The following is a 27,747-nucleotide window of genomic DNA, read 5'->3' as shown; positions in this document are numbered from 1 at the left end:
AAGATTACAGAAAGAGGAATTAAATCTTTTAATTAAGGATTACTGGGGAACAAGGCAAATATGATCATGCACCAAGGATTACTAAGTGATGGGGCAAATTGGAAAATGCATTAAGGATTCCTAGCTGATGGTGAAAGCAATTCTGATTTATGGGTAACAATTATTCTCAATATGTATGAGTAATGATGCAAATCCAGGCACACCTTAAAGATGTCTGACTATTTCTTGAAATACCAGCACACACTGATTATGGCTGAGTGACAGTGCAGATTTGGGTATATACTGGAAATTAGTGAGTGAGGGTGTGAATCTTAACATGCACTAATGGTTGATGTGGCAAATCTTAATATGCACTAGAATCACTAAGTGTTATACTGAACACACACTAATGATAAGTGATGGTTCAAAGTGGTGGCGATGCGCCAAAGACTTTTAAGTGATGATGTAAATTATTGCCAGCACTCGAGATTTCTATGTACATATCTGAACACACACTCAGAAGTGAATGTTAGTGCAAATCTAAGCATGCAGGAAGGTTATCTCGGTGATGGGCTATATTTAAACACACACTGATAACTTCTAAGCAACAGACAAATGTAAAAATGAATTAGGATAAAACTGCAAAATGCATCTCTGTGTTCTTTTGTAATGTGTGCTCTAGCATAATCGTGGAAATTATTGAAATGTTATAAGCACGCTTTTCGCAATGTTGCCCACCCCTAGTGTAATACTTAATGTAGCAAAATGGCAGTTCTCTTTCATATATTGTGGACATTCTTTGCACTAATTTGCACACTCATGGTCTAACGCTTGCAATTGCATAATGTACGCAATGGTTGGTGTTATAACATTGTGCTCTGATGTGATGTTAAGTTAAATGAACTAATATTAAGATGTGTTAGAACTGGGGGTCTCTAGTTGGCAATGGCTTGCAAGTTTGTCCAAATAGGGACCCTTGCTGCTAGTCAGAGTAAGGGGGCTACACTCCTAAAATAACCCCAGCTCAACCCTATGGTAGCTTGGCATGAGCAGGAAGGCTTATCTCAGAGGCAGTGTATAAAGCATTTGTGAACAGTAATACAGTGAAAACACTACAGATGGACACAACACAGGTTTTATAAAAAAATAAGTGTTCTATATATAGATTTAACACAAGACCCAAACGACAACATTTCACAATACAGTATTAGAAAAATGACTTTAAGATGGTAGAAATAACTCAGTTCACTTTAGATGGTAAATGCGACACGTTTTTCACAAAGTACCTTTGGATGTATCATGCAAGATAAACAAAAGGTTCGCAGGGAGAACGATCCGTTGGTTCCTTGCTTTGAGGAGGCGATGTATCTGTTCCTCAGTGCTTGCGCAGAGTAGGCGATGCGTCTGTTCCTTACCTGAGAGGGGGTAATGTGACGATCTCAAGTGCGTCCTGGTTGTGATGCAACAAGATGGTCCCTTGATGCGATGCGACAATCTGGTGCGATGCGAGAAGATGGCGACCTTGATGCGATGCGACAACGTGAAGACGATGCATGCACGCTCGGCTGCGTGCCGCCACTCTGTAACTTTGAAGCCACGACAGGCACTTTGACACTCTTCTCCAGTGATGCGACGTCAACCCTTGCGGTGGCGACACGCTTCTCCAGGGATGCGACGATCAACGGCTGCGACAGAGACATGCTTCTCCGGTAATGCAACAGCATCCTTTGCAGTGGTGACACGCTTCTCCGATGATGCGACGGCAACAGCTGCAGGTGCAACACGCTTCTTCTCGTTGAGTCGCGCTTCCAGCTCCCAACAACCCGCAGGCTTCTGCAGACAGAATTCCTAGCAAGGAAATTGAGGGGGGAACTGGTGGTGAAGTCTTGTATTCCTGAGATTTCAGCAGGAGGCAAGCACATTTCAAGCCCTTGGAGATTCTTCTTCAAGATGACTAAAGTTTCAAATAAAAAGTATTTCTCCTTTACTTGGCAATAAAGAAACCACTGCAGGCCAACCCCAGCAATTACACACTGGCACAGGGACAGTCAAAAACTCCTGCAGATTCTCTGGTTCTTCTCCTTGGCAAAAGGTCTGTCTTGATTCCCAGAAGGTATCTAAGGTTCTAAGGTCTGGGTGCCCCTTTTTATACACACAAATCCTTTGTCTCTGAAGAGGGAGCGTGTCTGTAACTAGTCCAAACCAGTTCTGGGTGCATTCTGCCAGTGCTCAACTTCTTCCTTTGTCAGTGTGGGCCAAGGTCATCAGATGCACCACAGGAGGTGCAGCCAGCATTCTGGAAGGCAGTCACAGCCCTATCCAGGCCCAGGTGCTACTCCTCCCACCACTCCTAGTATAGCTAGGTCTATTCAGCCTAGTGCTGACTCACCCTGCCTCCTGGAGCCCCCTCAGCCCCTGTCACTCACAAACCAGACATGCAATACACAACCTAGCAGAGGCAGGCTGGATGGTTTAGGCAAGAAAATACTTACTTTCTAAAAGTGTTATTTTCAAACATAGAATGTTAAAACCAACTTTACTAAAAGATGTATTTTATCATTCTAAGTTCAGACATTTCTACCATGTTCCCTGGGTCAGTTAGGATTATAAGATGTTATAATCAAACTGCCCATTCTGGCCTATGGGGATAGGTAGCCTTGCATTCGTGAAAAACTAAATTGGCTGTAATTCACTATCAGGACATGCCACACGCATCAGGGCATGTCCTACCTTTCACATACAATGCACCCTGCCCTAGGGCCTACCTTAGGGGTGGCTAACACGTAGAAAAGGGAAGGTTTAGGGACTGGTAAGTTGGTGCACTTACTAAGTCATATGGCAGTACTAGACTGCACACATGCTTTGCAATGGCAGGCCTGAGACACACTTTACAAGCTGCTTCTGTGGTTGGCCCAATCAGTGCTGCAGGTCCACTAGCAGCATGTGATCTACAGGCCCTGGGCACACATGGTGCACTGTACTAGGGTCTGACAAGTAAATCAAATAAGCCAATCATGGAGTCACTAATCCATTACATCAATTTAACGTAGGGAGCACTTGCACTGTGGCACTGAATAGCAGGGGCATAATGCCCAAAGCATCTAAAACCAGCAAAACATATCGAAAACCGAGGAGACAACAGCAAAAAATGGAAGGGAGACTCACGCCAATGCAATGGTACAAGGTCTAACACAATGCTATAATTCTTTTTGTAACACACATTCCACTGTGGGAGTTATTCATGGCACCGATATTCACTTTCGGTGTATGGGAGTGAATCACCCACATTATATAGGTACTTTGATATACAGTTCTTATGTTACAGTAAAGGGACTTCGGCGTGCTGGCAGGAACTCCTACTTGGGATAATAAGAGAGTGAAGCAAGTCTGATTGTTCTATTTGGCTGTATTTCTGGCACTGAGGTTAACAATGTCTTCTGGGCGTGGCAGAGAGCAGTGGCATGGGGGTTTGAAGAGGGGCTATAGACTTGCAGGTAGTGGGTGACTAGTGGCCATTTACTTTGTGCAGCTGCAGTCCCTTATGTTTATTAACCCTGGATCACTGAACAGAGATCATCTTATACATTTTATTGCCGACTATTCCATATTATCATAATACTGTGCAAGGTGGGTGCAACCCTGAGGACAAATCTTGCAGTGTTCCAAGTTTGAATATATTTCACCATTGCAGACTTGTGCTTAGTTTCTGAGAAAAATATGGGCTCTTTCTGTGGACAGCGTCTGAGAACGTGTGAAGTCAGACACACTGAGCAGTGCCAGCCACCCTCACATTGTACCCGGACTCACTGTGTGCATCCTCAGATGAGCCTTCAGGTGTGAGGACTTGCTGTACCCCTTGCTGCAGGTGGGGTCCGGGCATTTGTGCTTTTTCTGGGGCTGCTTCGGGTCGCTCTGGTTCCTCCTATGCTTCTCTTCCCATTCTAAAGTTCTCTCTCTCCCTCTTTGATAAAGTCTAGGGATATAAAATAAACCCACCGCTGCACACATGAGTACCAATAGTGCAATGTTACAAATTACTTCCTTATCCGGCTGGTTACTGGCGTGGGTGCTGAATGCGGACCTAAAAGGCGTAAGTAAAAATAATCGTCCAGGGAAGACGACCCAGATGCCAGTCGAAGCCGTGCCGGTGCATGTTGGTTCAGCCGCAGAGTGCTAAGTTTCACGTCGAGGTTCCTGCTGCAGTCCACGAATAGTGCCTGGGGTTTCAGTAACCCAGCACAGGGCCAAACGGCGCTGTTTTCAAAAAACGAGAATACAGAGGCCTAGATGTGTCCTTATAAGAACTGCGGGTGGACATGAAACTCCAGCATGTCAAAAACAAATAATAGCAACTCCACCAGTTGGCGAAGGGAAATAAAAACAAGCATTGGCAAAGCCAATAGGTTCTGCTTTTTGGATTTGCCAATGATTTTTGCTGACTCTGTTCAGCATTTTAACAAACAATGGTGTGCCTCAAAAGGGGGGTGGGGTGGCACCTCACTGGCTGCCACAAGTGAGGAGGGGGCGGGAACAAAGGCAAGGCAGACAACGGGATGGGTCCGGGAGCCTGATAAACATGGACAACAGGAGGGGGTCTTACCTCACGGGCCGCGCAAATGGGGATGGGGCGAGAATAAAGAGAATGCAGACAACAGGGGGGGCGGGAGCAAAGCAACAGGGAATTAAACAACCGGGCGCCATTGTGGTTCTGCTTAGAGTAGAAACTAAATAAAGAAATAGGGCCAGATGTAGGTAGCCAAATACCGGTCGGTAACGGCCGAATTCGGCCGTTACCGACCGGTATTTGGCTTTTGACATGTAGGGGGAAGGAAACAGGCCAATTCGGTAATTTTACCGAATCGGTAAATATACCGGTCGGTAAATTTACCGACCGGTATTTTTACAGAATCGGTAAAATTGGGATGTAGGTGGGACTCTTCTGAGTCCCACAAGCCCTACAAATTCGGTATTTTACCATCAAATTCAATTTGATGGTAAAATACCGATTCAGGTGTGCATGCACATGTGTGCATGCACACCTGTGCCATATGACAGGCACAGGTATACCTGCCACATGGCCCCCGGACCTTTTTTGGGGGTGCTAGAGGGTGTCAAAGTGACACCCCCTGCACCCTTGTCAAAATCGGTATTTACCGATTCGGTAAATACCGACCGGTAATGCCCATTCATTCCTATGGGCTTCAAAGCCCATAGGAATGAATGGGCATTACCGGTCGGTATTTACCGAATCGGTAAATACCGATTTTTACCGATTCGGTAAAAGGAACATCTGGATGTTCCTACATCTCCCCCCTTCTTATTTACCGATTCTTATTTACCGAATCGGTAAAATTCGGTAAATAAGAATCGGTACATTTTCCCTACCTACATCTGGCCCATAGTGCTTAAAAGACTAAATAAGAGCTGCCGTGTAACAACCGAAGTAAAAGGGCCAGTAGCAATAACATAACATAACATGTGTATTTGTAAAGCGCACGATTACATGTAGGTGTCCTGGCGCTGAACAACAGATCTTTATTGTTACCCAACGGTACTCATTTTATTGACCTCAGATGGATGAAAGGCTGAGTGGACCCCGCCGGGATTTGAAACTGTGACCATGAGGTCGAACACAGGCCCCTGCAGTGGCTGCTTTAGTCCACTGAGCCACCAGACCCGGCTAGGAATGGGAGGTTAAAAAGTAAGACAAGGCAGTACTAAGGAGGGACTAACACGCCTATTAACCAATCAGAAGCCTGCATTTACGAAGGACAAAGACACAAAATGTGGGTGGGGCTTCTCTTCCATACTGTACTACCACAGTTCACCAGAGCAGCACATGCGCGCTGGCTAAGGCTCGAACTAAAAAGGCAAAAGACTATACCCTAGATGTGCTATAAAATCTGCCTTTCCTTGCCACATTATTCCTCTATTCTAGTCAGCCCCAATGGCGGATACCACAATGAATTATGGGGCCCGCGGTGGAAGCAGCTAGGTGTGGGGAACAAGGGGTTACATCAGGATTCAATCCAAAACGCTGTTTACAGAGCTGAAAAACAGGTGTACATGTGACCCTATGTCCCCGCCAGAACCGGAAATGATAACTTAGCACCATCAACAGGATCATCCTGTGGCCTGGCAACAAGATCCAGTCACCACATCACACAGGGCATCCTCTTCTAGACTGACACAAACAGCGTACCAAGAGGAGCCCCTCCCTGTCCTCCTCCACATCACATATAACATCCTCATTTACCAGTCTGGCACAAACGGGGTACCATGATGAGCGCCGACGCCCCCTGCTGTATCTCATTCTCGGAGCACCGCAGCTGGCACTCACCGACGGGGGCATGGATGCTGTGCAGGAGAGAGGATACTTGGGGAGAGGCCAAGGAGACGGTGGCGATGGGTTCTTTCCTGAAGCAGAAATGTAACCACCATGCGCACCCCCGTACCTTACAACTATATACAAGTGAATATAGAGTGCAAGGACACTCATGCTGGTGCAAAAAAAATTCTTGACACAGGGCTGGTAAAACTAGATGCATTAAAAATATCTAGAGCACCGAGCATAGTGTGGAGCACGTCAGAGTTGCAGACTTTGGAACTGTTGACTCAGGTACGAGTCCGGCGTCTTGCTCAACATCCTGTGATTCACTCAATCTCCCCATGCATAAAAAAGATCACCTTGTTTCAAATAACTGGAGCTCATGTAAAGCGTTCCAATTTGTGCCCAGGTCTGAACATCCTAGGGGGCAGCAGAGGGCGCTCATGAGAGGACTCCAAGGCTATGCCTGGCTATAGGACTACTAGTCCATTTTCACACCAATTACAGTTAAATGGGAATCAAATTATAATGTCAAGGAGCCCAACCTCGAAGCACTGAAAGCGGGGAGGTTCTCAGAAGAAACGCATGAAAAGAAGACAAAAGTGCCCTTCTTCAGGCCAGGTTCGAGGCACAAACAAAAAAAAACCTTAATGTGCAATGAAATGAAGCGCAAACCTACGCAGTAACATGCAGGTCGGACATAAATCACCCTGACAATCCAGCAAACCTCTCAAGTGTGAACGAAACACCTCTTTACAGTGGTCCCACAAGCCTCTCCTTAGTAATTAAAAAATCGTGTTTAACCAGTGTTAACATTACCTCAAAAGAGCTGCTCCTGGGAAATCCAGTTATGCAGAGCGGGATGAGTTGGTCAAGGCTCCGGTCAGCCGCTCTCCCAATGCCTGTCTATTCGGGGCCCGGCGGGCCATGAGTATGACAGTAGAGGGAGGCAGGCTTCCGTCTTCGGCCCAGGTCACAGGGTACGGCGACCAGAGTCCAAATACGGAGCACGTGCAGGAGCATTAAAGCCCCACTGCTTCCCCCCTCTTGAAGAACACAGGAGCAGCCAGCCCTCCGCCCAAGTCACAGATCCACTAATGTGAATGTCCCCAGTCCTTCCAGACCAGATGTCTTCAAGCTGCGAAAGAGCGCCGTCGTAAAATGCCCCCAGCATGGAAGCAGAAAAATAAACTGAGCCACTTGTACCCGCTCCCATTTAAAATAGAAAAAGCAGTTGCAATTGTCCCTTTACCTTAGAAAGTGAAAGGGCGCACAGTGTGTTGTAAGTAAACGAAGCACGTCCTCGTGACTCAAGCAGAACAAACTCAATAAAGAATAAAGTGCTTACGGTGTAAGAACCGAAGTAAAGGGGCCAGTAGCCCTGGGATGACACAACTGACGACATGGCCGTGGGAAACATCGTTTACAACGTGGTGTTTACACCGCACGACCTTTACCACGCAGACATTGCAACGCAAGTCATTACTACGACTTGCGCTGGATGGCGCTCTTGGTTAAGGAATAGTGTGATTTTCTATTCCAACACCTTCCCTAATGTTACGTGAGCTGGAGTTGGAATAGAAAATCATAATAATCCTCACTCCAGCGCCCTCCAGCGCAAGTCGTTGTAACGACTTGCATTGTAAAAACCGCGATGTAAGTACTGCAATCAAAATGAACGTGTTGTACTGTCATACATCCCATGGCCGTACTAAGGAGGGACTAACAAGCCTATTAAGCAATCAGAAGAGAGCATTTACAAAGGTCAAAGACACAAGCCAATGAAAAATATGGGCGGGGGAGTGGGCGGGGATTCACTCCCGTACTGAACTGCCACAGATCCTCCCCAGAGCAGCGCTTGCGCACTAGCTCAGGCTCGACCTACAAATTAAACCAGCCTGACAATCTCAATGTAATAGATAGTAGATCTGCCACTCAAATTAATGAGCCCTTAAAGGTGCAAACAAGGGACATTTCCCTTGATTACATTGATCAACCATGTCTAGGCCACAGACAACATTCACTTATGTATTGACAAATGTATTTATTTATAGGTTTTGTAAAGTGTCATGTGTCACCTTTTGGTTACTTCAGATTCCTGAAAGAGATGAAAAAAATACTACTGAATAATGAGAGTAAGGGTAAGTACATTCAGGTAGGGTGAGTAACTGTGTCCAATATTCTACTGATCTGTAAGTATTTCATTTGAAAGCAAGTCAAAGTAGTTTCCTTTGCAGACGTTTCTGAGCCACGTTTGATTGGGTTGAGATCTCAAGTTATGGTTAATGGCGTGCTAGTCTGAGATCTCTTACATCCAAACATCTGACTTACCGCCTCTTACATTATTATTTATTTAACAGATGGGCAGACGTAGAATGGAGGTTTCTGTTAGGTCGCAATGAGGTGCTACTTTCTTTAGGTATTCTGGGTCTTTGCCCCAGTATGGATTAAGAAAGGTCTACTAAGCCTTCAGCTGTTTCTGTTTTTATAACCCTTCCTTGGGGAGACAAAAGCAGATGATACTACATTAACAACAGAATGCCATGCCTACATCTCGAATCGTGTCAGAAGTAGGAGGACTTTGTGGAGTAGGAGAGCTGTAGATGTATACCCTTTCCCACAATGTTGACTTGGAGTAGGAATGTGAGTTCATAGCTAACAAGTATCCCCAGGTTCTGTACTTTCAGGGGAGGTGTTGTCTAGCTTGTTATCTAATCAGAAGTGGATTTGTGTGTACATTTCTTAACCGCTTACACGCATGCTTTACTCTTATCCCTTCCTCTTTCTGTTTTCCCATGTCAATCACTCTCACCCTCCATAAGCTACCCTCCTTACCTCCTCCTTAGTGCTTACATGCCTAATTCTTCTCCAGTTATGACGTCATCTTTTCTAACATCCTTTCTGCTCTTTCTTTTCCATCTCTCAAACACTGCCCACAATTTATTTTATATTAATAGTTTTTTTTACAAATTCTGAATATAAATCTGGGCTCTAACACAATGCTGACATTTATGCAGTAAACAAGGGTGTCTGGAGCAACTTTCTGGAAGTCAAGTGATCATCCATAAGTAATAGATAACAAAGTAATGTATTCCACATCATAGATGCAGAATAGGAAAAGGAGCATAAGTCCGATCTCATGTTAAGAATCCTCGGTGGATTTTATCATGCATGCTGCAGCTGAGTGCCATTTGCACACTGGAGCACGGATAGGGATTATATCCTCCATGAAGAAGTGACCCATCTCATAAATACCCTCATGGTAGATACATAAAATCAGTTGGTAGCTATTGTTACTGTGCAGGATGGCGTGAGACTAAAATATACTGATGGAGTCTCAACATTACACTTTATTGCCATGTTTTGGATATTTTGGAGCCTCTTCAAAATCCATTTCAAAAGTTCTAAATAAAGAGCATTGCAGTAGTCAAGGTGAGAGCCCACTATTGTCCAGGCTATTGCAAATTTCTGTTCACCAGGCAACACAGTCAGAGTTATCTAAGGCTCTTAAATGGAAGAAGCAAAATTCTGCCAAATTGGCAATCTGGCAGATGCAATCCAATTTAATGTCACACGTAAAGCCAGGATTTGTCACTAAATTTACAGGGACTGGATATTCTTCCAACGATCCAAGCTACCTCTCCCAGGCCCATCTGCAGAGGTCTCCTTCCAACATAAGTTGCTCCGTCTTGGATGTATTCAGATTTAGGGCAGGATTTTCTCAATCAACAGGGTACTTCTTTCATACAGTTCTTAAAATGTATTCTTGTGATAAAAGAGCCCCTACTCATATTTAATATTATTTGTGTGATCATTATTTGGGTGTTCTCTGAGAAGACCATAAAGGGATCCCCAAATGACCTTATCAGTCAAGCTAAAGGGGCCATGTTGCTGCTAAAGAGGGTTGGACTCAACGATAACTCCTTTAGAATTCCACATTCTGTCTTGACAAACTTGAAGGTATAGGATGGTAACATTATTACCTGACCTCTTTCCCTCAGTAAACAGGTAAGGCATTATAAGCCAGATCTCTTACTCCAGTTTCCCCATGCAAATGCTATGCTTATATCCAACAGGACTGGGGCGACTCCAATGAACCCACCCTGGTGATCATCTAGGACAATGGTATCACTGATGTATTCGGATAATTGGTTATTGGGTAGTTTCTCTGCCACTTTTATCAAATATTGTAGCAATTATATAATTTGTAGCAAACCCAAGTTTTAAGGGTCTGGTGTTAGTTTTTTGAGGACGGGCTTTATGATTGCCTTCCGGTCAACTAAAACTTCTTCAGTTCTAAAGTAGGTATTTGTTATCTCAAATATTAAAGGGGCTATTGTGCCCATTGCTAAGCTGGACAATTTTGCAGGGCAGGGATTCAATAGGGAGCCTGATTTCACCATTACTGCAATCCCTTTTTCTCTTACTGTAGATGTCGCAAAACATATCTGCTGAGAATCCTCATTTCATATTATATCTTTGTACTGAATATTAGCTACCTTATTGGTCTCAACTATTATGCTCTGAATTGTGTGATAAATGTATTTGATTTTAAGTGAAACTGCTTTGCCAATACCTCATATCTATCTTGACTTGCAGTCAATGGAGTTTCACAACAATTAGAGCTTGAAAATGTATTCACAATTTCAAAGACCTCCTTGACCCTGATCTTAGCCCCATTGATTGTATCTTCAGTCTGACCCTTGCTTCTCTAATTAGCTTCTTATATTTTCTTATGACTGTAGCATAATTAATTGTGCTGCCTACATTGTAGTCAATCAGCCAAATCCTACAAAGTATACAAGCCTGTTAGCGTTTCTTCCCAACACATGTTATGTCATGTTAAATTGATTTCTATAGCGCGCGCCTGCCCAAAGGTGTCTTGACGCTTGCGGAAATGAGTTCTAAGTTAGTGCATTACTGATTCCTGAACAGCCAAGTCTTCAATTCCCTTCTAAAAGCAAGAAGAGTGGGTACAGACCTAAGATACAATGGGAGGGAGTTGTACAGCTTAGCTGAGCTATTGATGAAGCTCCTTACTCCCCATTTCACTTTCCTAATTCTTGTGATGGTAATCAGTTTGGCATTGGTTGACCGAAAAGTCTACTTGGTGAGTGCCAATTAAAAGCCTTCCACAGGAATCTCTCTGTACAAGGCTTTATGGGTCAGACAGAGAGCCTTAAACTTAATCCGTTGTCGCACCTGGAGCCAATGCAATTCCTGCAGGCCTGCAGAAATCAACTGGAATTTTGGGATGTTCAAGGTCAATCTGGCTGCTGCATTTTGAAGCGCTTGGAGTTTATCAAGTAGTTTAACCTGGAGATTCATGTACAGGCCATTACAATAATCTAGTTTAGATAAAATCAATGAGGAAACAACAGTCTTTCCAGCATCTCTAGGAATAAAAGGGAACATTTTCCGCAAGGTTTTGATTGCCAAAAAAGAAGAAGATACAAGTGTCGACACCTGTGCATTATATCTGAGCTTATCAACCATGATAAATCCAAAATGTTTAGCTTTAGTCACCGGGGTGGGAGGAGAGCCCAGACTCTCCATCCACCAAGCCGGAAACCATATTGGAGAGAGATTTCCAAACAAAATGACCTCTGTTTTACTCGAGTACAATTTTAAACAGTGTCTACTCATCCAGTTGCTTAGGGCGATCATGCAATCATGTAATCTTAGCGAATAGTTAACCTCATTATCCACAGTAGATACGACCAATTGGGTGTCGTCGGCATAGGATGTTGGAATTAAAATAAACTTTTAATAAGCGGGGCAAGTTCTGAGACATAAGTATTAAAGAGCCTTGGGCTCAATGCATAGTCCTGGGGAACTTATGCAGAGTAAAAGGTGATGATTTAAACTGACCAAGATTCAGAATTTGAGACCTCTCTGACAGAAAGGAGGTTAGTAAAGTGAGTACTTTATTTTGAGCCACTATGGCATTCAAATGGTGGGCCAATAACCTATGGTTCACAGTGTCAAATGCTGCAGAGAGGTCGAACAGGATAAGAGCTGCTGGCCCTGCGCCATCCAATAGCATCCTTATCTCCTCAGTAGTTTTTATCATTGAGGTCTCTGTACTGTGATTCTCTCTAAACTTAAATTGACTGGGGTCCAGAAATTGATTGTCAAGAATATGTTTTGATAGCTCAACATTAATTATTTTTTCCACCATTTCCGCTGGTAAGGGAATTCTTGAAATGGGACGATAATTTGCCAGATCACTAGAGTCAAGAGAGGGTTTCTTTATTAAAGGGAGAATATTGGCTTGTTTCCAAACTACAGGAAATGTCCCTTGTGCAAACATCTTTTTTCATTGATAATAATTTTTTTGTAATTTGCAAGAGCTATTTTATACCTATGTTTTCCAGAATTTTCATAGTGTTTTCGCCAGCTTCTCTTTTGCCTCCTGCAAGCTTGCTTTTCGAGTCTCAAAGATTCGGAAAACCATGGAGCAGAGGGTGCCCCTCTATGCTTGTTGACAGAGATAATGGGCGCCATTTTTGCAAAAGTAGATTCGAGCCATATCGTATAGTTTTCGGCAGAAGTATTAGTGCCCATGCCAATATCTGGTGGGCTCTGTCGAAAATGAGACGTTAAAACCTCAGGGTCTATTTTATGCCGAGACCTACTGGATACTTTAGATGCTAGTTTAGTTGTAGTCTGACAATATGAAGGTAGCCTATAATCAAAGAGTATCGCTCGATGGTCTGACCCAACCAGAGGGAGTGTTCTAGGATTCGAAATTGGAGGATTTTAGGAAAAGAGGCCTTCTAAAGTATGACCAGCTAGATGAGTTGGGTCAATGATCAGTTGTTTAAGACCTATTTCAGATGTCATATCTAGAAGATTTTGCATATCATTATCTGTAGATGAATCTAGGTGAAAATTGACATCTCCCAAAAGTGAGAAATAATTTGTATGAAGGCCATTTTCTAGTAATGTATGAAGACTCTCATGCCTCCCCTCCAACCCAGTGTGATCCACTGCCCTCCTACTGTGTCTACTTCACCAAACACAGTGACGTTAATTCTCCTAACCAACCTCAGCTTTACCCTTTTACCAATTCTCCTCTGTAATCTCTCGAGCACATGTTCATCAAGATGGTATTTGTGTCAGGGACAGGAGCAAAACATTAACTCAGTCAATTGAATTACCATGGACATAGCTCTATTCTGATCACAGAGAGTCAGTGAATGAGCAGCTCTTAGTTGTACATGGGTGCAGGGAAATTGTAAAATGTGTATAGAATAGGGATGAATGGTTATGAATGCTTCATGAGGGAGCTTTTACTGATTGTCAAGTGACATTCTAGAGTGGCAGAGTTCCTGGCCCTAGCCTCAGAGAAATCTTGTTTTGAATGAATTTTTTTCTAGATTTTCATATTGCACGAAGCTGACCTGAAGGTATCAGAGCGCTTTTACATGAGCACCAGTTGCATTACAGATGGCCACATTAATTTTGTTAGGCCCAGGTAGATTAAGTGATTTGCCCAGAATCACAGGATGTTGAGCATCCCTGCAGAGACTCAAACCCAGTTCCTCAGCTTCGAGGTTGGCCGGTCTCTTCCCCTTGGCAGCACCTAGACATCTAGGTGTGAGGAGAAAAGGAAAATATTGAAGATTGACAAAGGATGGGAAAATGAGAGAGACAAAAGGTTGCAAAGCAAACCACAAGGCAGACATACTTACTTTACTGCCAAAAACTCTTCATCTTGTTCAATGCCCCATTTTACTTGTTCTCCTTAAGGTTTGTCCCTTATGTTCCCTATCAGATCTCATGCCAAATGTCCAGATCTCTGGTAGAGTTCTACTTGCCATATCTGTTGACATAAATCCTGATCTCAGTGGTTTGACTAGTAATAATAATGTCAACGTATTATTTGATATATATATAGGTCCTGTGCACACGTTTCAGAGTGGTAGGTTCTTATGTCAGAACCAAACAGTTAGGTGAATTATTTGAATTGGGAATCATTCCCCAAAACACCAGTCTCCAAAACAAAGCTTTTACTGAAACTTGAGGTCTCGACCTTAGTGTCCAAGGTAATTACAAGTCCATGGCCAAAGATTGCTTCATGGTCCAGCTTTCGAAAGAATAGGCTACCAACAATGATGAAGCATTGATAGGAAGCCTATGGAAACTGAAGAGCAAACATGAAAGGGAAAGCCTTTGTAGTGGTTTGCAAAACATTGTATCCATTGAAAATTCCACAAACAATGATTGAAAAATCCAGATTCATATAACACTGAATGCCAACAAGACTCGCTGGTCACTGTGACCTAGGACTAAACCTGCACGATATTGGCAAGGTCTGGATAGGCGAAAAACGGTCCCAGGATGCTAGAGTTCCTGTTCGCTGGGGGTCTGGCTAGGCAGTTCAAACTGGACTGTTCTATAGGAACATGACTAAATTTGATTTGCATAAGGCTATCTTCCTGTCTGAGGTGGCATGGAGTGCAAAAAAGGATGGACTGGGATAAGGGCCATGTTAATTTGCAGTAGCTGAGATTAATTGAAGCATTCCACCCATCACTTTTTTGTATTCTTCAGTGTGATGCCCTAAGTACGACAGGTATTGTCACATGGCCCATGTGGCCATTGTCATTTTTCCTATGTTAGTGTGAGCCCATGGCAGACTGTCTTCTGCTTTGCGCACGTTACTATACGAACATATTTTGCTTTGTGCCACACTGCAACTTTCACACAGAAACATGCTTTTGTTTTTGCGTTCTGTTTTTTTCTAGGATTTAGTCTGAACACTGCAGATAATGGCGAGCAACAATGCCCTTTGTTATTCTGTTTTTGTCAGGCCCTAGCACCTAGACAAAACATGCAAATGCAGCTGTTGTTTGGGAACATGTACTTTGGTCATATAGGTATTCCAAACAAAGGAGCGTGAGTGCACCTGCGATGTAGTTATTTCATCTATAGACAGAGGTACGGGGTCGCTGCAAACACCCAGAGATCTTCTGATATATAATCATTTTGCTTTTATAGGAAGGAAGGTAGGTTAGGCTACGCTGTGGTATACAATGACAGCACCTTTTATGATTTACGGACTACATGCTATGCTAACTATATTTGTGTTAGGCATTTTTCTACTTGTTGTGGCACGTATACTGCATACTAGGGCACGATAGTTATAATAAACATTTTAAACTTTCCTCGTGTCTCTGCTATTGTGGAATGGTACAAGAGTGTCAGTGAAAGGGTGTGTCCTGCATCCGCGATTCCTGAGTGTTGTGTTCTGTGGTGTCTAATCACTTGTTCCTCAGTGAGTGAGTAGCAGGGCAAGTGAGACACTATAGCTAGTCGGTCTGCAGGCTCATGGGTACTAAGGTGGTAGGATGACTCAGTCCCTGCCTACTAAGGTTCCATGATCCCAAGCATAGTCTGTGACTCCGCAGAATTCCTGCATCAGTATGCCCACACATAGGTCCCTTGCTCTCTGTGCCATAGACAAGGCCCAAAAAGGACAAAACTGGTTTGCATTGCTTGTGGTCTCATTCAGATGAGACCTGGCCCGGTATTGCAGGCTGGACTGTTCCTATAAGAGGTAGTAGGGTGAGCAAAAAACAATGGCCTGGAATGCAACCCAGATTAATTACCAGTATGTGAGAGCAATTCAAGGTTCCAAAATGCCACATTGTTGTTTTCACAGTCTGACTTTCTAAGTGCTACATCTTTTCCTATGTGTGGGTGTAATGCTCACTATTCCACAGGACTTCAGCTGCACTATACTGATGAGGTCCAAATAGGCTGGTTGCTTGTGTTCCTGTTTAGAGTGGACGTGGTCTGGCAGTTCAGGCTGAACTGTTCCTATTAGAGCAAGAAAAAAGGCAGGATCATGACGGGTTCCTGTCTGATGTGACACAGTGGGCAAAACAACACCAAGGAGCGGGATGCAGCCTTGAGTATTTATGAGTGACTGAAATTAACTCAAGCCTTCCACCCATCACTTGTTTGTGTTCCTCAACATGGCTAAACCTATTACAAAGTTAATCAAACTCATGGCTAATATGAGATCTCATGATGATATTTATTCATTGAAAGTTGTGATGTAAGCACTATGTATCTCATTCAGAGTGCTAGGTGAACTATAAATAAGGGGGAGCTAAAGACGAACCAATGAAGGGGGCGACCAGGGCCAGTAGTCTTCAATCTCTGTCGCAAAGTAGCATTTAGCTTCACCTGCACTTAAACAATTCTCTTTTGAGTCTTTTCCTGAAAAAGCTTAATTTGGGGCTACCTAGGAGTGTGCAAAATGTGTGATTTTCTTTCATGGAATTATGCAAACGTTTGAGAAAATTACACCAAGCTAAGCGTAAATACATGAAATGGAACCATCATGCAAACCGTCATGTAGGACTATATTTTAGTGCGAAATGCATACTGTGTCAAAAATTGACACAATTATGCATTTCACACCTAAAAAATAGCATGAAAAACACAAGTGCTGCTTGGAACAGTTATTTGCCTTCTGGCCATGTGTGTTGTTCCTGAGTGCTTGTGGTAAAATGTTTCCGTGAACGGTGCATAGTTACGCGATGTGGTGTAATAATATATTTTGGGTACCAAGTGTAATATGAAATTCCCCAAATTAAACAATTTATACCTGCCTAATTTTTATTTTGCCTGGACCTAGGTCTTCCTTAGGGCTTGGGGTAGGGACTTCTATAGTCTAGATTCCTTGACTCCCGGTGTTCTACCAGCATGCGTCTTCTGCTTGGAGGTTCTTAGGGGGATCAGTTTGCCATTGCTGAGCACAGGTTGATGTTAGTCTCATGGTTTGTGGCCAGTTTCTGAAAGTATCCTGTGCTTTTAATCCAGTTGCCTTTAGGCACGTGCAAAGAACTTTGATTTTTTTTATCCTGATATCCATTGGGAGTCAGTGGGATAGTTTCAAGGCATTGTTATTTATGTGCTTGTGGTGCCATAGATTCAAATATGTTCAGCTTGTTTCATTCTGTTGTCTTTGAAGCCTATCAGCGAGCCTCTTTGGGAGGTGTCATGAAAGATGTTGCACACATTTCAGTGCCTATTACAAGGGCTCATGTGCTAATCAGCTCAGAGGAGTGGAAGAACTCTTCAGAGTATCTAGAGAGATAGATGCCCATGAACACCCACTACTAATAAAAATGCTAACTCATTTTCAAGACCTCAGTTTACCTAACCTCAGCATCAAGACTTCAAAACACGCTTGGAGCACATCTTTGACGCTTAAGCACTACATCCAATTCTTCTCATTCATTCATTCATAATCTTTATTTCGATACAATTGTACCTTAAAAGATACATAAAACACATTACAATACATAGAACATTAAATGGCAATAGTACAAAATATCTTTAAGAATAAGGTGCAGTCCAATAGTATTTTTTTCCTTCAGGAGATTGACGGGGGGATTTTATCGTTTATAAAAATAGTTATTGTATAAATAGTTAAAAAAGCATATATTACAAATAAAAACATATTACATTCGAGGTTGGGTTCGTAATTACCCAACAATAATCAATTGTTGGTGATTATCCAATAATTCTAATTCTACATATTCATACCTTTTAAATTCATTGATGTTACCAAATGCATCAGCATTCCATAAAACGGCACTTCCATTTTTAACAATGATTCATTATAATTTGAGGCCTAGTTTTGCTCTTATAAAATTTGTAGCTAAGAGAAATCTGCTAATACCAAAAATATTGACTTGACTAGTGTCACTCTTAAAGATCCTTTCCGCATCTTTGTAGGATCTCACACCTATATTTAAACACAACGGTCTGATCCACCTTTTTCTTGGCACTGCATAAGCGATGCAAAAAAACAAAATGTGCGAATCATCCTCTTTGACTTTACGTCTACATAAGGTACATTTATCGTTACCCTCATTTGACCACCTTGCTATACTTGAATTAGTCATCAAGACTCCATATCTATACTTCATATACAATGTTTTGGCAAGTGGTGGACATACTTCATCTAAAAAGGATTCAAAGCAGGGAGTAATAGAAATTTGCTTGTTAAAGATCCAGTTACTATTTCATTTGACCTGCTACAATCCATATATGCCCAAAAACAAGACTTTAACATCTTTTTTGAATTTTGTGTTGACAATGATGGGTCATCCCAAAAATGTGACAGACCAATCTTTTTCAGCCAAGTACAGACATGATTAAGCCATAAAATACTATTATTGTTATCTAATTCCACGATTCTTCTCACATCGCACACCTTTCAGCTTAAGATTCATGGCCCAGATTGCCCCTGAATGGAAATGGCAGCAGCCGAGACAAGGTGCCACACCATTGGCAGTTGCATGCTATGTACATACCTATTTAACATAACCTAACACCTACACATGCTATACAAATATCGCTGCATCATCTATTCAAAACAATAAACCCTACATTCTCTAAATTCGCACATATTCCATAAACCCTACACCAGCATCTACAACTTACAAAATCAGCAGCACATCACCTACATCATCTACAGACATAACCTCTATACAATCTACCATGATCTATATGGCGCCAAGACGTCTTTTTGGTAAATGCATGCTTTACAAAATATATTAACTAACATACATCTTCACCAAGTTCAAACTCTTCACCTTACACCACCATCTACTTCCAACCCTGATACTAGCCACCAAGTTCTCGCAACCCTACGCCTTATAGTCTACAACGAAGCACTATCACTTACATCATAAACAAATAGCATCTACCAACATGCCCAACTATACCATACACCAAATTATACACCATCTTTGCTTCCTTCTACACTGTTCAGTGCAGACACTCTCCATCACAACAGTACACTACATAACCCCGTCCTATACCAAATGCACGCTACGCCACCTACATACTGCATATGTACACCCTACACCAACATGCACAACCTAAACCTAATTTTATCTGCACCTACACAAGCTGTCTTCCCTATACTCTTCCCAACCTACATGAAGACTTACATTCTATGTTCTACGCCACCCACTCATTCGTAATATTTCCATACTTGTTCCCCACCCATACACCACATTGACACCTTCAACCCCCATGCCTTTCACCTGCACCCACTTACACCCTACTCATCCATCTACACCACAGCCGACCACCAACAATGTATTGAGTAAACGCCCCTCATAATCATGTACTCTGAATCCATTTACATATGCACCACTACATGCATTATCATCCAGCACTGTACGCACCTAAAATTACACCTACAGCTCAGGTGTGCTGGAAATACAGGGGCATATTAGCAAGTACCTCGTTAAAATTATCACCGTTTTAGCAGCAGAAAAACTGCCGCTAAAAAGGCTATAATGGGCTAGGCAATATGCGTTATAGAATTCCAATAGAAGCCCAGGTTAGATGTGCAGGACACCTAACCTGGGTTTCTATTGGAATTCTATAATGCATATTACCAAGCCCATTATCGCCGTTTTAGCGGCAGTTTCCTGCCGCTAAAACGGCGATAATTTTAACAAGGTTTTTGCTAATATGCCTCACAGTTTTTAGACCACACTCAGTTTAAATATCCCTGGTGGGCTAATCGTGGAAGAAAACACAGTCTGCATAATTTGCTTCTGTGAAATTACAGGAAATGTTCAGGTAAATTACGCAAATTATGCTAAATTCAAAACCGGCACTTGCCGCTCTATTTTAGCACAAAATGCACCCATGCACCCAGTCTCTCGCATTTAGGCTGTTTATGCTGTTCATGTGTGATTGCAGTAAATTTTGTTGTGAACGTTGTGCAATTACACGACGTGGTGTAATTGCATAATTACAGGAATTCTGCGTAACAAGCTTGACATGAAATGATATGAGTTGAGGCCTGCGCATTTTGCCCTGGCCAAGCTAACAGCCTTGTTGCATTTGAAGTCCCCTTTTCAAGGTTGTGCCCCAGCACTGCGAGGGCCTGTCTTGTTATAAAATTTAATCCAGGATTGAGCGAGGTTCGGATGTTATCAGACAGGAGTCCGCTGGGACACATAACAGCTTGGACGCTGTGCTTCAAGTAGCTCTGAAAAGTAATGGCTTTGGCCTTCTTCACCTCGTGAGCACATTCGGCGGCATTAGCAGCAGCAAGGGAAGCTAAACTTCCTGGAAAAATACTGCATGTTTAACAACCGCTAAGGTTTTGTCCGACTAATTTCAAACGCCATCCACAGACCTTAACAGAGGCCGCACTATATAGAACTTTATGGGCCTCATTTATGAAAAGTGACGCATCGCTGCGTGAAAACAGCGATGCGTCACTTTTCACTGCGCTCTCCTTGCGAGACCAATGATGCGTCATATTTACAGTATGACGCATCATGGCGCAAGGAGTTACAGATACGTCAGTATTTCTGACGTATCTGTATGGCGCAAAAGTGACGCATTGCTGGAGTGTGTCACAAAAGTGACGCAACTCGAGCAATGTGTCCTTTCACATGGGGCAAGCCCCATGTGAAAGGGCCTGCGCCAGTCTTACGCCTGCTGTGAGGCAGGCGTAAGAAATTGACGCATTTGTGTCCTAGAAGTCCTAGAAGTGGCTCAGTGAAATCTTATAGATTTCACGGCGTCACTTCTATGACCCTGTCTTGCATTAGAACGCCCCCCCTGCATACATTATACCTGGCGTAGGTATAATGTAGCGCAGAGGTTTACCAAGTGGCGCATCTACCTAGATGCGTCACTTTGTAAATATGGTGCAACAAGGCACATTTTTTACGCTGCTGGTGCGTCACAAAAAGTGACGCACCGGCGGTGTAAAAGTGATGCAAGGCCTCATAAATGAGGCCCTATGGGTGCAGATGTGAAACAGCTTCTAAATTGTTAAATGAATATGTTCCTAGTAAACTCAGAGTTTCGATGGCGTAGGGCACAGGGGAACTCGGCATATGCCATTTAAGCACATAAACTATATGAAAAGGACTACAGGAATTACTTGGACTCCATCATTTCTGAATATTTGTCTCCTTATATCTCATGTAGGGTAAAGTAGAAGCAGAGTTCCATTTAGTCACTGCTGAGGAGGCCGAGAAGAGTCCTGTGGGCCGCGCACGGAAAGAGCCGGAACCCCTGGAGAAGCCTAAGTAAGTAGAAGCCGCACCATAGAGATGCTTAGAATGAACAGGCTGAAGTCACAGCTCTGTAGAACTAACGCCATATTGTATTTTGTTCTATATTTATTATTGGTGGAGCATGATTCTGAACAAAAAAAGTAATTTGGTCATGGACAAAGGCTTGGTGTAATCTTCAATCACATATAGAACGCCGACCATTACCAAATCAAATCAAACAGGAGTTATGCAGCACGGCTAATCACCTCATCATAGGCGCTGAGAACTGTGCTACTTGGGAAGGGTTCAGTTGAACAGTCAGGTCTTGAGGCCTTTCCTGACTTCCAGCAGAGAGGATGAGGCCCGGAGGTGAAGGGGGAGGTCGTTCTAGGACTTCGCATTGAGGTCGGAGGAGTGTCCTCCACTGTTGCTTCGGCGGATGCATGAGTGTGAGCGAGGAAGAGGGAGGTGGAGCACAGGTGGTGAAATGTTCAGGCTGTGGTTTTATCTGCTGGTCCTTGGCTATGTAGGGTTTGGTAGATGTGGATCAGCATCTTGAGCTGGCATTTCTTCTGAATGGGGAGCCAGTGGATCATCTTGAGGTGGGGTGGCATCTGTTCACTTAGGTTGGTCGAGGATGAGTCTGGCGTTGTATCATCTGCAGTCTCTTCAGGAGATGTGAGGTGATTCCTACGTAGAGTGCATTGCCGTAGTCCAGTCGCTGGTGACTAGGGCTTGAGTGCCAGTGTATCTGATGTTGATGGGGTGCAATTTGAAGATCTTACGGAGCATGTGAAAAGTGAGGAAGCATACAGAGGAGATTGAGTTGATCTAGCTTTTCATGGTGAGCTTGCTGTCCAGGATGATGCCAAGGTTGCATTCATGGTCTGTTAGAGGTGGTGAGGGTTTTATTTAGGAAGGCCACTAGGAGTCATTCCAGAGGGAGGTGTTGTTTCTGAAGATCAGCACTTCGTTTTGTCTGTGTTGGGTTCTAGGCAGTTTTCTTTCATCCAGTCGGCAATGCTTCTCATGCACCTTCAGAAGTTGGTCATTGTGGTGGAGGGGTTTTCCGATAGCGAGAGGATGAGCTGGGTGTTTTCGGCATAGGATATGATGTTTAGTCCATGGGTTCTGATGATGTTGGCCAAGGGAGTCATATAGGTGTTGAACAGTGTAGGGCTGAGGAACAACCCTTGAAGGACACTGCAATTAAAGTTTTTAGGTTCTGAGGTGAAAGGTAGTAGGCGGATTCTCTGAGTCCTTCCGGTGAGGAAGAAGGCAATCCATTTGAGGTCATTTCCTTTGATTCCAAAGTGGAGAAGTCTCCAGGGTGTGGTGGGATAGGGTGTCAAACGCTGCTGAGAGGTAGAGGAGTATCTGTGCCACCGTTTCTCCCCAGTCAAGGAGTGTTCTGATGTATTCGGTGGCAGTGATCAGGGCGGTTTCGGCGCTGTGGTTGGTACGGAATCCAGATTAGGAGGTTTCCAGAAAATTGTTGTTCTCGAAGTGTTCCGTGAGTTAGCGGTTGATGCCATTTTTGAGGACTTTGTTGGGAAAGGCGAGCAGAGTGATGGGATGTTAGTTCTTAAGTATGCTGGGTTCGGGGGACGGTTTCTTGAGAAGGGGTTTTGCATGTTTCTATTCTTCGGGGAAGTTGGCCATGGTGATGGATGTGTTTAAGATGGCGGTGAACTCGTTGCGGATCATCTTGGTCCGGAAATTGAAGACATGGTGGGGACAGGGGTCTGTGGGTGCTCTTCAGTGAACGAAGTTCATGATGGCTATGGTGTTTTGTGTGGTGAGCTGGTCCCAGGTGGTGAGCAGATGGTTGGGGTTTGCTTCTGCAGAAGCAAGGACGCTGAGGATGTTGACCGCTGTTTGTTGGGATTCGAAGTTTTTGTAGATGGTGGAGTTCTTTTCATGGAAGTCTGCCAGGGCGTCTCAGAGTTACTGGGAAGGAGTAATTATATTTTCAGTGGCTGAGGGGTTGGAGAACTCTCTGACAATGTTGGCTAGCTCTTGGCTGTGGTAAGAACTGGCTTCGATGCGGTTGGCAAGGGCACTCCTTTTCATCTTTTTCAAGAGTTGGTGGTGTTGGTTAAGAGATGCCTTAAATGTGGCTTGGTCTGTGAGATCCTAGCTGGTGCGCCATTTCCTTTCAGTGTTGCTTGCAGTTGTGTTATGTGACACTCAGTTCCATGTTGTTGCAACGGGCCTGTTTGGAGGATCTCTTGAGTTTGATGGGTTTGTTGGGGTGATTCTGTTGGTGCAATAAGTGATCCAGGTGGAGACATTTTTGACAGCATGTATAGGTTGGTTGCAGTGTCAGGGCGGGAGGGGTTGAGGGAGTCGGTCCACTGGCTCTTTGATACTTTGTTCCAGCTGCGGTGTGAGGTGCTGGATGGTTTTGTGGCAGAGTCAGGAGACCATGTGATGGTGAAGTGAACAATGGCGTGGTCTGTCCAGGTGAGCTTGGTGACTGGGCTGTGCTTGACTCTGTCACTGGCAGAGAAAATGGGGTCGAGTGTGTGTCCTGCGATGTGTGTGGAGTTATGCTTTAATTATATTTATGCATTTTCATGGAATCGCAGAATCCTAATGAGTAGCCTAAGGAAATGTACCTAAAGCATAGATATCCAAATGTATTAGTGGACAATGGCCTCCTTTACATACACCAGTAGTCTGAGTTCCCGGTGGACAATCCACTGGATTACACATATCGGAAATATTAAAAAACACATTTTTCTTCACAGGGAAAATATATTCCTCCATGGAAAAATGTGTCCCCACCTTTCCCAAGAAACACAGAGGTGTTCACATCCCTCTCCAATTCTGCAAAAGACTTACTCCAGTTCTTCACACTAGTCACTTTTCAAGGGTTGCAAAGGTCCTGTGAAACAAATGTGAATCCCCACAAACTTTGAGTATGTGGATATTCACCAACGTTTTGCTTTGTTTTACAGAAACAGCACCCATAGCTAACCTTACTCAAACATTTGCTCCAATGGAAAATCAGCAAAATTGGTGGACTTTCAAAAGGATTAAAAGAGAGCAAAATCGTCTGCTGATCAATTTCTTTGAATCTTGTACAGGAAATCTATGGATGTTGAACAGTTATTTGGGTAATCACGTTTCAATTCCATATGCAAAAAACTTTACAAACAGGTCCATATATTAGGAAACCTGGGAAGTGTCAAAGGGTGCAATCATTGTATAACAGTGGTTGTTAACTAAATGTAGGACATTGAATCTGTCAAATCTTTCCAAATGCTGTGCCTTTATGACACATAAGCAAATTTGTGCTGCAGATGTATTTTTATAAAAGTTGTGCAACTGCAATGCACAGCCTAGTACAGCTGCTTGTACTGCATGACACAGAAGATTGGTAAAACATTGAGCTTTATTTGTTGCCTATTTCAGCTCAAGCTGTGTAAGGTTCTATTAATTTGATGTTCATAAAGATCCTACTGTGATTCAAGTAGAAAACAAAATGGTGTCTGAACACCACCATTTAATAGTTTCCAAATTAAGTCTACAACTACATTTAAAAGCTGACAATTCGCTGACCATGAGAACCTTGGATTGGTCATCTGCTGAAGGTCCATTTAGAGCCCTGGTATTTGCAGTGTGCGAGGATAGCTCCTTTTAAGTTCTCGCCTAAGAAAGCGCGCATGCACAGTCACTTGCAAGACATATTGTTTACAACAAAGGGTTTGAAGCCTGCCCATTGCTTACAATTCATTGGTTTCATTGTCTTTACTACATACTGCCTTCTAAATGGATAGTGCCTGCCAGTTTCACTTCCTCTTCTTCCGTGCGGAGCACGGATCAGCACTTATTGCTTTATCTTGATTACTGCCCTTTCACTGCTCGTACTGGGTTTGAGATACTATGTTCTTCCTTCTACCTCTCCCAGGCCCACCATGTTCCGTGTTGTATCTTTCCTGCTACACCCCTCCCTCCTGTTGTCCTAGTTGCTTCTTCCCTCTCCCCACCCTCCCTTTGTCTGTGTTGCCCCCGGTGTTTTTTTTCTAACTTTTAACCAAGCTGTACAGCAACCACGCTGCTCCACAACATGGCTAAAAGACATAGGCAAAGCCAAGAACCCTCACATAGGCGAGACCTATTGGCTTTGCCATCACTTATTAATATTAGCAGTCATGTCAACAATTATGCGTGCATGTGTTTTCGTGTTGAATTAAAATTTCAGCTCTAATAAATCAATTTATCTGGATCTAATGAAAAGCTTTTTTCTTCCGCAGCGATTACGGATTCAATCATCAAATTTGAAGAGTGGTTGTACTGAATAGGATTTCTAAACACTGGAACAAATTGCTTAACCCACTGTTCTTTGTGGATAATGCCACTGCCCATTCAGGCCCTCAAAGCATTTAACTTAAATATATCCAACACGTCATGGCAATATATTTCCAAATTACTGATTTGTCACCGGGAAGAGGAGCAGGGTAGAATCACCTCTGCTTTTGATTTGCTTCACTCTGCGAGCAAATCAGACCATGAAGCAATGCAGACCAATCTATTGTGACAAAGTGACACGCGGCCTGGACGCGGGCGGCCATATTCCCTTCGGAGCCGCGCACAGTAGATAATTACATTGGCTTCAATTGAATAATGATAGCAGCTTAGATCGCTGTGACATTTCGTCTCAGTGGTGTTGTGCAGCAAAACATTTTATATTTTCCAATTAATTACAGGACTTTGCCAGGAGACACATAAAAAGCAGGCTTTTTTTCTGTGTAGTCTATTCTAGACATGTACACTCCTTGAAAAAACCTTGCTCAGAATTGTTTTGAGCCCTTAAATGAAATAACGGGCCAAACAAATGCTGTGATCATAGAAAATTCTAGATGGCAATTAACAGAATAAGAATTTGCAGAATTTCCTGATTGTAAATTGAATTTACGGCGTTGAAAAAACCAGCACTGTAGCATATTTTCCATAGTCCCATTTTTAGGGTTTGAGTAGAGCTGGGTGGACGAGATTGACTGTTTGACTGTATTGCAAAATGCATTGTACATTGACAGACTAGTAGGTCTGCAGGTATTCACGAACATTTTGCAGACTGTCTCCCATTGTTTAAGTGCCTGTAAAACTCCCCCTGTGAAAAACAGCAGTATCTAAAAATTAAGTTCAAATAAAACGTTACTTGTGCAAATACACAATTCTCTGTGGTTTGGTAGTGGAAAATCTGCATGAGTACATTTTGCACAGTAGTCATAGATTGTAATGGCCATTTCTGGGATTCTTCGCAAATCTCCCAAAAAGTTGAAAAATCTACTTCAAATGTGAGAGTAAAACCACTGGACAACAGTAACAATTGTATGAGCTCTGATTATGAGTCATTTTCAGTAGACTAAACGATAACTTGAAGTTAATTTTGTTTGCATGTCAATGGGCTTGAGGGACTTACCGTGGGTATGGTCTCCACACTCGTTATCTTGTCTGTCAGTATCACAGACAACCTGTTTTCCATCAGTGGATTTTGTAGGCACTTTATCGATGAGACAATGGTACCTTTACCCATGTTACTCTAAGTTTTTCAAATAGCATGAACCGGTTATTGACATCTGAGGATAAGGCACTGTCATAATGTATTGCTTTTGTGTGTAATTTAATAGAAGGTACAGTATCCTGTCATATGTGGGAAAATCATTGGGCAAGTGCCTTCATAAAATACCAAAAAGGAACACATGATGGACCGAATGCTGAACAAAGCAAACATTTCAGCCCCAGCCACAAGAATCTGGGTTTACTCCATCGCTCTTTTGCTCACCACACCACCCCAGTTTGGACCCAGCCATATGCAAACTAGTCTTGACCCTGTTCATCATGGGAACAGTCCATCCCAAACTGCCAAGCCAGGTCCTCCCTCCACCGGAATCAAGCATCCTGTGACCGGTTTTAGGGCATCATCCCTCATCAGCCAGGCTAGCTTGAATCTAGTGGCGCAGTGATCATGGGACACACGTCTGGGCATACCCTTCCCACTAAGGGTAGCAAAAGCAAAAGGAACACATGATAGATGGAATGGTGGCAATGCAAACCTGGCATGGCAGTACGGACTGGACTGTTCCCATGTGGAACAGGGTCAAGACTGATTTGCCTATGGCTGGGTCCAACCTGGGGTGGCGTGGTAGCAAAAGAACGATAGATTAAACACAGATCTTTGTGACTGGGGGTGAATGTTTGCATTGTTCAGCATTCCGTCCATCATTTGTTCCTTTTGCTTTCATAAAATACCAAGCAAAACTCTAACAATATCAGTAATGTTACAGAAATGTGCTTTTTTGCAAGAAAAGTGTCACCATTATAATTGTGGTACCACAAATCACAAGGAAAGTTACATTTTGGTAA

General features: G+C 43.2%; 1 protein-coding gene across 1 annotated transcript in view; it reads left to right on the top strand.

Moving 5' to 3' along the window:
• Nucleotides 1–27,747, top strand: part of FER1L6 (fer-1 like family member 6) — a 777,028-nt gene that overhangs the window by 747,898 nt on the left and 1,383 nt on the right. Inside the window, exon 40 of the mRNA XM_078686795.1 lies at nucleotides 21,305–21,405. Coding sequence (XP_078542921.1) covers nucleotides 21,305–21,405 — 101 coding nt within the window. The remainder of the gene's footprint in view (nucleotides 1–21,304; nucleotides 21,406–27,747) is intronic.

This window comes from Lissotriton helveticus, chromosome 4_1, assembly GCF_964261635.1.
Source record: "Lissotriton helveticus chromosome 4_1, aLisHel1.1, whole genome shotgun sequence".
In the NCBI taxonomy this organism is placed as follows: Eukaryota; Metazoa; Chordata; class Amphibia; order Caudata; family Salamandridae; genus Lissotriton; species Lissotriton helveticus.
This window is presented reverse-complemented; position numbering and strand designations above follow the sequence as displayed.